The 12,356-nt window shown below is 41.4% G+C and overlaps 1 protein-coding gene across 4 annotated transcripts in view; it reads left to right on the top strand.

The window, feature by feature from the left end:
* Positions 1-12,356, top strand: part of UBE3D (ubiquitin protein ligase E3D) — a 152,746-nt gene that overhangs the window by 100,131 nt on the left and 40,259 nt on the right. The window contains exon 11 of one of the 4 annotated variants that reach the window (XM_047763286.1): positions 6,129-6,578. The exons of 2 other annotated variants lie outside the window; for them this stretch is intronic. In XM_047763286.1, coding sequence (XP_047619242.1) covers positions 6,129-6,395 — 267 coding nt within the window. In that variant the 3' untranslated portion in view covers positions 6,396-6,578. Of the gene's footprint in view, positions 1-6,128; positions 6,579-12,356 lie in introns of those variants that run through there. One more of the 4 variants, XM_047763295.1, reaches the window with a different exon arrangement.

The following is a 12,356-nucleotide window of genomic DNA, read 5'->3' on the forward strand; positions in this document are numbered from 1 at the left end:
AATAACCAGTATTGACATTTTAGAGTAATTCTTGTTAGTGTATCTCTGTCTGTGTGTGTGTGTATACACACACACACACACACACACACACACACACACAATGTATTTTCATATAAATTGTCCACATCAAAGATGCTGGCACTCTGTTATGCAGTGTTCTGCTTTCTCTGTTTCATTGCTGGCATGCGCCTTCCCAGAGACTGTCAAAGGCTCATGCGGACCTTATACTTTGTAGACGGGGTCCTGCTCTTAGGTGGGAATGGAGGGAGGGAAGCCGGGAACCTTTCCTGATGTCCCAGGCTTGCCGTGATGTAATCAAGAGGGAGACAGACCCGTGTCAAGATGGGCAAATCCTTGCTAGAAGTCCTCGTGGTGGTCCATGTGTGCCTCCCAGGGATTGGAGAGGGTGTGAAGGCACCCTTGGTCCCAGGCAGGTCAGCCTTCTTTCTTTCCTGCCAATGCCTCTGTCCTCAATGGGCCGACGGCATCAGGAGTTGAGTCCTGCTCATGGCACTTGGGGATCCAGTCTCAGAGGCAGTGGTTACTGCCCTGGCTGTTTTCAGTCCCTCTCCTTAGCCTCAGCAGCTTGGGTGTGAAAAGGATATTGCCTTCTCTTCCTGCCCTGAGGGGGGTTTATGTGCTGTGGGGAAATAAGCAGGCCTCCTTAGGCTCCCCTAGTCCTCTGGGCTAAATCCTCTGGCTCCTCTCACATGGGACTCTGCTGTTCGGCCACATTGAGAGAAAACATGGGGGGCCAGGTCGAGAGCCTGGAGGTTTCCCAGCCACTCACGGTCCACTCGCTGCCACATGTGCTTTTCAGGAGGCTACTCCCCTGACTATCACCCCTGGCTACATGCCCTACTCTTCAGAACTATCCACCCCTTCCAAGATGCTGGGCCTGTAGGCAGCACAGGACGATTCCTGGGCCTCCCAGAGTAAGGCCTCTCCTCTGAGGAGCTGCCAGGTGGTGGGCAAGTTTGGTTGGTTGGGCTGGAGTACCCAGGTGCTAGCCTTACTGAAGAGAAGCAGGATGAGGCTGAGCCTACAAAGTCGATAATTCAGTCTTGTTTTGTTTGCTTGTTTTGAATAAGTTAACTTTTGTTTCCCCTAACTTTGAAGGAAAGTCCATACTCATGACAGAAGACAGTGGTATGTTTTTCATTAGCACAGCAGTACTTCTGGGATGGGCGTGGAAAGGCCTGGGGGACAGACAGGGTTTGGTTAGTTCTGCCATGACCAAGTTACAGATGGTCCTGGTTCTTTTTTTCTTTTTTTTTCTTTTTAGGTCTGCACCTACAGCATATGAAAGTTCCAGTCGAGGGGTCAAATTGGAGCTGCAGCTGCAGGCCAACACCACAACCACAGCAACACAGGATCCGAGCCACATCTATGACCTACACCACAGCTCACAGCAACGCTGGATCTCTGACCCGCTGAGTGAGGACAGGGATCAAAACCGCATCCTCATGGATACTAGTTGGGTTTGTTACCACTGAGCCACAACAGGAACTCCCGGTTCTGGCTCTTAAAGGTCAGCAGCATCCATGGGAAGCTGGTTTTTAATTCCGATTTCTGAGTGAGAGCCCCAGAGATTCTGATTCACTAACTCTGGAGGGGAGCCCTGAGATCTGCATTGTAACAAGCATCCAAGTCCAAAGCGTTTCTGAAAAAGATTTTCCAGAACAAGGTAAGAAACACTTACACGATAATGGAATATATTCCCGTTAAAGTGAGAGTGCAGAGGAAGGGAATCTTTCACTTATGCAGAATGCCTAGTCATTAGCTCAACTGGCTTATTTTCCTCTTTTGTGCACTTTTTCTTATTAATTTGCACATAGCACAGTCCCTAACGAATGAAGTAAACTGAATCATTGTCATGAAGTTGGTAGTTTTTTTCTTTCACTTCTTTTTTCCTTCTGCCATCATCTTTCCTTTCTGCACTCAGAGGCATGGAAGGATCCAGCTTTTTTTTTTTTTTTTTTTCCTCTCGTCTTTTTAGGGCTGCACCTTTGGCATATGAATGTTCCCAGGCTTGGGGTCCAATTGGAGCTATAGCCACTGGCCTACACCACAACCACAGCAGTGCCAGATCTGAGCCACATCTGTGACCTACACCACAGCTTACAGCAATGCCAGATCCTTAACCCACTGAACGAGGCCAGGGATCGAACCTGTGTCCTTATGGCTGCTGGTCAGATTTGTTTCCACTGAGCCACAACTGGAAGTCGGGATCCGGCTGATAATTACCAGTACTCATCTTTCTGCCATTCAGTGTGAACTCGGTATCTGCCTTCTTCAGGGCTCTGCTGCCCCAGTGTCCTTTCCTCCTCGTGGCAGGGCCAGTGTCCTAGGTCAGTCACTCACCCTGACATAGGACACTCAAGGTCCAGTCTCAGATCTGCCACCAACTGGACTCGTGACCCTGACCTAGCCTGGTAACCCCTGTGGAGGTTTCCTTCTTCTGTGCAATGAGGAGGTGGAGTTAAATTATAAAGTTCCTTTGAAAATAGATGCACACAGGGTCGTTTTGTCTATTCCCTGCTGTTCCTAATTTATTCACCCAGGCTGAATAATACAACTTTATTCCTTAAAGGGACTAGGTCCTTATTTCTTTTGAACATCTCGAAAGTCTTTAACTGAAGAAAAACAGAGATAGAGCCACATAAAGGAGGTGTTTTGTTTTGTTTTGTTTTGTTTTCTGCTTACCAAGAGGATGGAGTCTCTGTCCCAAGAGCTTCCTACCAGCCACAAAAAAGTGTTGGGAGCAATGGGATGAGGGTGCTGCCTGAGAGCCCAGGTCACCCCTTCTTTTGGAGGCAGGTAAAGAGAAAACTTGTCAGGTAGGCTGTGTTATCAGAGAAGAGGAAGGGGAGAAACCCAGAATGTTCTCTGCACAGGCTTCGCTTTCTCTGCTTCTCTCTTCTGCTCTGCCTTCACTTTCCACTTTTGTTTCTCACTCTGGATCCTTGATCTTGTGGCTTAGGCGTTTTCCAGTGGTTTTGTATTTGCCTTTGTCTTACTCCAAGGTTTTCTAAAATGTGAGCCTCTCTCCTGGCCCAGCGCTCTCAACAAGAGGAGAGTGTGGTTCTTTCCTACACACCAAGCCTGGCTATGTTTAGTCAAATGACTTCCTGGTGGTGGGTCTTACTTCCTTAAAGAGGAGGCTAAAGATCTGTGTCTGCTTTTAGAAACAGAATGGTCTCAAGATGGCAATGACTGCACTTGCTTCTGTGGAGGAAGCCACTGTGTGGTTCGAAGGAGTTGTTCTTGCTCCAGGCAGGGAACCACAGCCCGGGAAGGATGCCAACCTTCAAGGGAATGCTGGATGGAGGGAATCTGGCCCGTTCCTCTACAGAGAACCTAGTGGAGAAAAGATTAAGAACAGGAGGTGTGGGGGCCCAAGCCAGAGGGATTGTGAGGACCGAGAGTGAAGGTCCTTTTTGTCATTGGTCTCGTAGTGCTGACGTACGATGTCATGGGGAAAAGCCCTGACGTGGAGGTGGGAGGGGGAGAGGGGTCTGGGTTCTGGTCTTGGCTGCTGTACCTGCACCTGGTACAACAGGGCACAAGTCACTCACCCACCGAGACCCCAGGTTTCTTGTTCCTCCAGCTCAAGAACCCATGGATTTCTCTGTGTCAGGAGTTGAAGGATTCACAGAAGTGTGAGACCTTGTGGATTAAATTAGTCTAAGGAAGAATGGCTGGCACCTCCCTTAGAGATCAACCCCGTGCTTCCTCCTGGGTTATAAGGTGGGAGGGACAGTCGCAGGGCAGCGATGCTGGGACAGCAAGGGCCTCATGCAGTGAGCAGCAGCAGTTAGCTTGTACTAATTGAAGGCAGTTCTGATTAATCTGGAGAACACAAGAGGATGTATTGTATTGTCCTCAAGTGTATTGAGGTGTATTGTCCAAAGCCATGGTAGCAGAACACAGACTAAGTTCAAGTAAAGAATCAGCCAAATAATGTTTAAGTGTTAGTGCCTTTTCCTGTCTCTTTAGAGCAGAGTGGAAGTTCTTTATAAACAACTACATTTGTCCACAATCCCAGTGTTTCCAACTCTGTTCCTGTTAGTCTTATTGTTTCTTTCTCATTGAACTTAAGCTTGAAAACCATTTGTAAAGGCGGTGGGCACACACTGTCCATTTGAACTGTCAGCTGCCTTTCAGCACTGAGTCCCGCAAATACACTAATGATTTTAGCAGAAATCAGAGCACTGCAAACAGAAGGCATGGCTCTTGGTATTTTTATTTTAAATAGGTGACTGAAATCAATTTATATTATTGTGATTGATAAGACAGTGGACGAAGGTCTGTGTATGGGGGGTGTGGGGTATATGTTTTTTGGTTGTCACACTTGATCTTTTCTTCTTTTTTCCTTATTTCTTGTGCTCCGTTGTCTTGATAGTTTTTTCCTCTCTTTAAAAAAATCTCTTTTCTGCTAGCTTAGAAGCAGTACCTGGCAGGTTTCTTCTTTTAGCGGTTGTCCTTAGAATTTTTAAATATATAAAGTGTTCTAGTAACATCAAAATTGTTCATACTCTTTACCTCTTTGAAAGAGGCAGGAACCTTACCATATTTTAACTACCTATTAAGCACACTCCTTTCCCATGCTGCACATCTGCCCCATTTTTATGATCTACTGTTTTTATTTCACTTAAAAACAAGTTATTGAATAATTATTATATTATGTCATAATATTTAGCGCATATATACATATCAGTGTCATGCTTTTTATTTTTTTCTGACATCCCATATTATCTACTGTTTTTATTTCTCTTAAAAAATTAATTACTAATTATTATATTATATTCTGTGTATATATACATAGTCAGTGTCATGCTTTTCATTTTTTTCTGACATCCCATATCCTTATTATTCCTTTCACAGATGGTCTGTGGATGGTAAACTCTCTTAGACTGTCTGTCTGAAATGTCTTCATTTTGTTCTTGAATGATGGCTGATTGAGCTATAGAATTCCATACACCTTTTCAGTTTAAAGGTCTATCATTCATTGCCTTCTGCCACCTAGATCTGTTGGTAAGACAGCTGTTGTAACATTATTTGCTGTTCCTCTGTAGATGGAATCCATCTCTTCTCTCCTACTGGTCAATAAGATTTTATCCTTATGCTTGATGTACTGTAGCTTTACAAATGTCTAGGTGTGGATTTTTCAAAGTGTACTCTACATCGTATTCTGAAACAACTGCAACTGAGGGCTCCTGTCTTTAATTATTCCTGAAAAACCACCAGCTTTTGTTTGTGAAATCTCCATTATCTCTCCCTCCCATTTCCTTCTGATGTCCTCCTATTAGACATATATTATATTGGAGGCTTTCAGTCTATTCTCCTTGTCCCTTAAATATCTTAAACATTCTTGTGTGTGTGTGTGTGTGTGTGTGTGTGTGTGTGCACGCGCGCGCGCGCGTGTGTTCATTCAGGATACATTCCTCACTTCTAGATTGTTTGCTCATTCTGGTGTTTATCCCAACTATTGGCTTTCAGTTCAGTGGATATATTTTTTCATTTCCTAAATATCAAGGTTTTTTTAAATTGAGGTATAGCTGAATATAACATTATATAAGTTTCAGGTGTATAGTATAGTGATTTGATTTGCATATATTGAAAAGTCATCACCACAATAAATCTAGTTAACATTCATCACCGTACATAGTCACAATTTTTCTTTCTTGTGACAAAGATTTCCAAGATCTGCTACTGTCTTAGCAACTTTCAAGCATATGATACAATATTATTAACTGTAGTCGCCATGCTGTACTTTACATCCTCAGGACATTTTACAACTGGAAATTTGTGCTCTTTTACCCCTTTTCACCCATTTTGTGGTCCCCCACCCCCGCCCTCCTTCCTCCTGGCAGCTACCAGTCTATTCTCTATAAATAATGTCAAGTTTTCAAAAATCTTTCCAAGGCTATTAAACATACCTGCTTTTAAGCCTTTTTCATTTGTCCTGTTATTTTAATTTTGTCTAGAGTTGCCTAGTCGTCCAATTGTTCAATTGTGGCTAAATCACTGTTCTATTTCTTCACATGTTTGAGAATGTTGGTTTGTAGTCTCACCTTGTGTAACTTCTCATTTCTCCCCTTCGTGTTTCCCACAATTTCCTGCAGCCTGGTGCTTTTAGCTGCTTAGCCCATCTCGTCCAGCACCGAGTCCAGAATGGTGTCTTTGTGCTGATCCTGGGCTTCCTGCAGGTCCCCCGTGCAGCCAGCAGGAAGCATGGCCTCTCACCATTTTTGCACATCCAGAGTCCATGTGAGTTGTCACCTATAGGGGGCGTCAGCAGCCACGTTCTTGGATCTCTTCTCATGAACATTACTCTGCCCTCAAGTTTGACCTTGACTTCAGCCCTGTCATATCCCTCACTTCTGCTCTGACTCCCCTCTTAGTGCTTTTGGTCCGAGGAAGTGCTTAAGTTGTCGAGTGTAGCTATGATTTGGAATTTCCTCACTTTATGTTTCATCCATCATCAATAGAAGGAGAATAACAACTACCTTTTCTGTGTGAAAGCATTTTGTAAATAATAAAGGCAAGGTGTGACCATTTTTATAATGACTGTAATTAGTATCACATTTTACTACTACTCTGTAGCTTTGGAGTCCAATCTTTCAGGGTGGGTGAGTGGTGTGGTGAGAGAATGAAATACCTTAGGTGATAATAGAATTAAACATCCCCACATTTTAGGTGGTCTACTAAGTGTTGTCAGTAATTCATGTCACAAATTACTGAGTGCTTTCTCTAGGCAAATGGATTGTGGCTTTGTTTTTATTTTTAGAGTTGTGTGAAATGGAAAGGAAATTGCTTTTAATGACAGTAAAGCTAGTTTCAACCATTCACTGGATTTTTTTTCTTAACTTTATTGTTACCTTTTCAACCCAGTGATGATTTCCAAAACACAACTTGCTATCTCATATTTAGGTGCTTTTAAAAACCCATTTAAATTAAACTTGCTCTGGGTATATAAATTTCATCTTTCAGTTGCTTGTTACTGTGAAGATGATGGAAGATGATGCTTTTTATCAGTTTCATAAACCATTTTGTTCATGTCCTTCCCTCCTCCTCACCACACACAAAAACCCCCTCAAAACTGCATTGTCAGGTGTAGCGAACCAACCAGAGAATCTACAGCCTGAGTTTGACCCTGGTTACAAAATTGAAGGTTTCCTTTTTGCTGTTGCTAGTCTTGACAACAATGAGCTAGAGCCCTGTTTTTCTCCTTTAACTGACCATTTCACTGAAAATCCTCTATCCCTTTCTTTCTACATTCTTTGAATACCCCCAGTCTAAAAATGCTCCCCCTGGAGTTCCCAGCGTGGCACAGCGGAAACAAATCCAACTAGGAGCCATGAGGTTGTGGGTTTGATCCCTGGCCTCGCTCGGTGGGTCAAGGATCTGGCATTGCCGTGAGCTGTGGTGTAGGTTGCAGACATGGCTTGGATTCTACATTGCTGTGGCTGTGGCGTAGGCTGGCGGCTACAGCTCTGATTAGACCCCTGGCCTGGGCACCTCTATATGCCACAGGTGCAGCCCTAAAAAGACAGAAAGACAAAAAAAAAAAATGCTCCCTGCACATTTCCAGTTAGCAGAAAATAATGAGAGCTAGGTAGTAATCAGTCTCCCAAAGTGAAAAACAATTGTGAAACAAGTTCTCAACTATGAAAAGTCTACATAAAACCACACCTTTAGCATCACTCAAAGAGAATGCCAAAACTGCAAAATGACTGTTTACTGAAAAGAAAAAAAAAATCATAGCATCCAGTGCTCAATTCCTTTGCTTTTGCCCATCTCCACTCTGCCACAAGGCTTTGGATGAGCAAAAGCAGACTTAAAACTGCAAAGAAGACAGGAGAGGCCAGCAAAGGTACCCAAGAGTGATTTGGAATGCCCACTAGCCAGCTTAAACCCAGAATAAATTTTAAATGCTCAAAAAAATAGCCAAGAGATCAGGGCATGGAGTTTAGGGAAGGGATTTTAAAAGACGTGTGATTTAAAGGGCCAGATTCCATACCGGAAGGACCAAGTGCACCATTTAGACACAGGATTTAAGGGGGCAAGCATGACTTACAAGGCTAGGCATCATTTAACCAAGCACTCTTCCAAAAGTCTAGCTTCTGGAGGAGAGAGAAAGGGGGAAAAAAAAGTTCTCTTTAGGAATTAGAGGATAAAGGAGAAAAGAAAAGGGAAATTTAGGGTTCCATAGGACAAAAGAGAGTCACACAGAGGACTTGCAACTCTTTCCCATAACTGGGACATTCCAACAAAAGACCCCACTAAATCTCCTTAGGCTTGGCTAGACTGACAGAAACGGGCACCTTTTAAAACAGGAATTTTATAAAGCTTTTTATAAAATTTTTTGATCTCATAAAAATGATCAAAAGGAAAGTAAATTCAGTAGAGAAATTCTACAGAAAGCAAAAAATCACAAACATCAATTGAGGAAAATTCTCCCCATAAAGCAAAAAAAATTGTAAGTTCACACTCCAAACAGAATTCAGGAGTCTCACACAAGCGCTTGAGGATGTGAAAAACCACCCTAAATCAGAAATGCAAAATGGACAAAACTCAGAAGAAATAAAGCAGAAGTTAATTGAACTCAAGAGAGAAATGGCAAGAAAAGACAGCATTATTTCAGAAACAAAGAATTAAAGCACCCAAGTGAAAATAAGGGGGTTTGAAGAAAAATGGGAAAATGAAAATGACATGAAGAAAGACGTTAAAAAAAAAAATCTGAAAGGGAGTCAGACTTTCCCTCTACCCTATTGGGGTTTTTCAGTTAAACCTGAGAATTAAACTAACATAAAACAGATTATCAAGAGAAAAGCATACAAATTTATATAAATTGTACATGGGGTAAGAGCTCTCATAAGGAATGGAGACCCAAAGAAAGGGCAAACTTGCATGTGCTTTGATAGTAGGTTGAACAGAGAGAAGTAATTGTGGGAAAGTAACTAAACTATGTAGAGAGGCTAAAGGAAGATAGTACTTCAATGGGGTCTGTTGGTATAGAATTCTTTCAGTCTCAACTTCTTTGATGATAAGAATGTTACTTTCCTTCTGGTTCAGTCAAGACATCTTTCACATAGGAATTTCCTCTCTTGCTTTTTAGAAAAAGAAGGAAAGTCAGAGTAAGTTTTTTCTTACATTTGCTATTTTTCAGATGTCTTTAACTGAAAATAATCTTTATGCCAAAGTGTCATATTTTTGTGTGGCATATCCTGCCATCCTTCAGGTCCAGGAGAATATATTGGGAATAAAAGAGGCAAAGAAAGGGTTATTAAAATTTTTTATGGTACAGAGCTAATACTTTATTTATTTATTTATTTTGTCTTTTGTCTCCACAGCATAAGGAGATTCCCAGGCTAGGGGTCTAATCGGAGCTGTTGCTGCCGGCCTACGCCACAGCCACAGCAACGCAGGATCCTACGAGTCTGGGACCTACACCACAGCTCAGGCAACACTGGATCCTTAACCCACTTAGCGAGGTCAGGGATAGAACCCGAAACCTCATGGTTCCTAGTCGGATTAGTTTCCGCTGAGCCACAGCAGGAACTCCCAGAGCTAATATTTAAAACTAAAATTTTAAAATAATTTCAGAAATAGAAAAAAAACCTGAGTCCACACACCTGTGAAAACTTTCCACAAATAGGAAAATATCTGAACTACACATTGACAGGGTTCACTAGGTACTTGGGGAAATTAACCTAGAGTAATCAACTTTGGAACTAAATAAATCATACTAGAACTATTAGATTTCAAAAAGAAAGATAAAATCTTCAAGTTCTCTAGACCCAGTGGTCAAACAGCTTACAAAGGCAAAATAATGAGACGACCATCAGACCTAAAAATCTACCAAAAAAAAAAAAACCCAAAAAACTAAAAGCAGCAATGGGGCAGCATTTAAAAAACAAAACTGAAAAATTACTTCCATGCAAGAAAGTGTGAATAAAGCATTTTATATGCAGCCAAGCTGTCCTTCAGATATTTAGGCAATGCTGAAACAGTTTTGACTATACAAAAATGAATCCTGCGCTTAACCCCTCTTAAAGAATGTACCAGAGCAGAGGTCAGCAAACTATGGCCTGCCACCTGTTTTTGTAAATAAAGTTTTATTGGAACACAGCCATGGTCATTCGTTTGCATATTATCTGTGGCTGCTTCTGTGCTGTGCTGGAAGGGTTGAATTTCGCCAGGGAATCATATGGCCACAAAGCAAGTCTTTACTCTCTGGTCCTCTGTAGGAAAAGCATGTTAATCTCTATACTAGAGGATTCTCAGGTAATGGCTGAGAAAAATTCAGCATGGGACTGCCACTGATGATGACATTTAAAAATATAAAGATGTGCGTATTAGATTAGAACAGTGATGGGCATGATGTTAGAAGACTGATGCATAAATGGCATGTAATGTTCAAAGGAGATAGAATGTAACTAAAAAATAGGAGGAGAAGGGGTAAAGGGGTAAGGAAAAATGAAAATAGAAAAAACTCACTGTTGTCCAGGAAACAAGTGGGTGATAAAGAATACCCTCCGCTAAAAGGAAAGGTGATAAAGAATACCCTCCAGATGGTAGCTAGTTAAATATAGGACGTTTTAAAAGTATAATTACGGGGAGTTCCCATTGCGGCTCAGCAGTAATGAACCTGACTAGTATCCATGAGGATGCAGGTTCGATTCCTGGCCTTGCTCAGTGGGTTAAGGATCCAGCGTTGCCATGAGCTGTGGTGTAGGTCACAGATACAACTCAGGTCTCATGTTGCTGTGGCTGTGATGTAGGCCAGCAGCTACAGCTCCGATTTGACCCCTAGCCTGTGAATATGCCACAGGTGCAGGCCTAAAATCAAAAAAAAAAAAAAAAATTAATTACAAAGGTAAACACTAGAACAAAAATTAGAAACTTTCTTAAATGTCAATGTACATTTCTTATGGGGAAAGAAATAGGAAATTTTTTTAAAGTTATGTGTTATGAAATATGATAAATTCGTGTCTTAAACACATCAGGCATAACAATAAGTGTGAATGTGCTTTATTTACCTGTTAAAAGAAAAAGATGTATAATTTGGTTCATAGTTTAAAACCCAAGTGTATGTTCTATATCAGAAATCTAGCTAAAATGATGCACAAAAGTGTACTATGTAAATGGAAAGGAAAAGTGGTACTGATATAAGACAACATACAGTGTAAGCCCCAGAGCATTAAATATGACAAAGAAGGTCACTCTTTGATGCTAAAAGTCACAGTTTACTAACAAAAACAAAAAAGAGGAAGGCCATTATACCTGGTCTTTAAAAAAAATTCTCTTATTAAACAACTCCTGGGTGAAAGGGTCATATATATTGACATTATAGGGTTTCTAGAAATAATGACAGCATGGTCTTTCTGTGACTGACTTCTTTCACTTAATGCCTTGTTTTGAAGGTTCATTCATGTTGCAGCCTGTACCAATACTTCCTTCCTTTTTATTGATGAATAATATTCCATTGTATGGCTATACCGCATTTTATTTATCCATTCAGCAGTTAATGGATATTTTGGTTGTCTCTATGTTTTAGCTATTGTGAATAATGCTGCCATGAACAATTGGGTTGCTATATGGAAAAAAGGTAAAATTAGATCCATATCGCACACCACACATAAGAATAAACTTCAAATGAATTAGGGATCTAAATGTAACCAAGGAAAAACAATGGTGGAAAAACTGGTGAAATCGAATAAGGTCTGTAGTTTTCTAAGTGTTGTACATATGTTAATTTCCTGGTTTGGGTAATTGTCCTGTGGTTTTATAAGATGTTAATATTAGGGACATATGGGAGTGCTTGGTACTTGTTTTTGGCAACTTCTCTCTCAGTCTGAATTTATTTCAAGATACAAAAAAAAGTTTTAAAGTTTTCAACTGGGTTGTTTATTTTTTGTCACTGAGTTGTATGAGCTATTTGAGTATTTTGGAAATTAACCCCTTGTTGGTATGTGATGGCTTCCTCATTTGTACCCCTGCTGCCCCCTGGTTTGATGCTGACCATTCTGGCCGGTGTGAAGTGGTACCTCACCGTAGTTTAAAGTTTTAAAGTTTAAAGTTTCAGTGGAATACTGAAAAATGAAAGTAAAGATATTCTATGCAAGGTGGGAGGCTAGACCAAGGCTTGTCCTTTAAGCCCTAAGAAGGGAACATCCTGATACCAACTAGGGGAGAGAAGTGTTACAGGGCAGCCAGACTCCATCTGAGGTTAGGACCAGGAGGCAGCAGGGGTACAAACCAGGAAGCCATCACATACCAACAAGGGGTTAATTTCCAAAATACTCAAATAGCTCATACAACTCAGTGACAAAAAATAAACAACCCAG

Source organism: Phacochoerus africanus, chromosome 2 (assembly GCF_016906955.1).
Source record: "Phacochoerus africanus isolate WHEZ1 chromosome 2, ROS_Pafr_v1, whole genome shotgun sequence".
Classification (NCBI taxonomy): domain Eukaryota; kingdom Metazoa; phylum Chordata; class Mammalia; order Artiodactyla; family Suidae; genus Phacochoerus; species Phacochoerus africanus.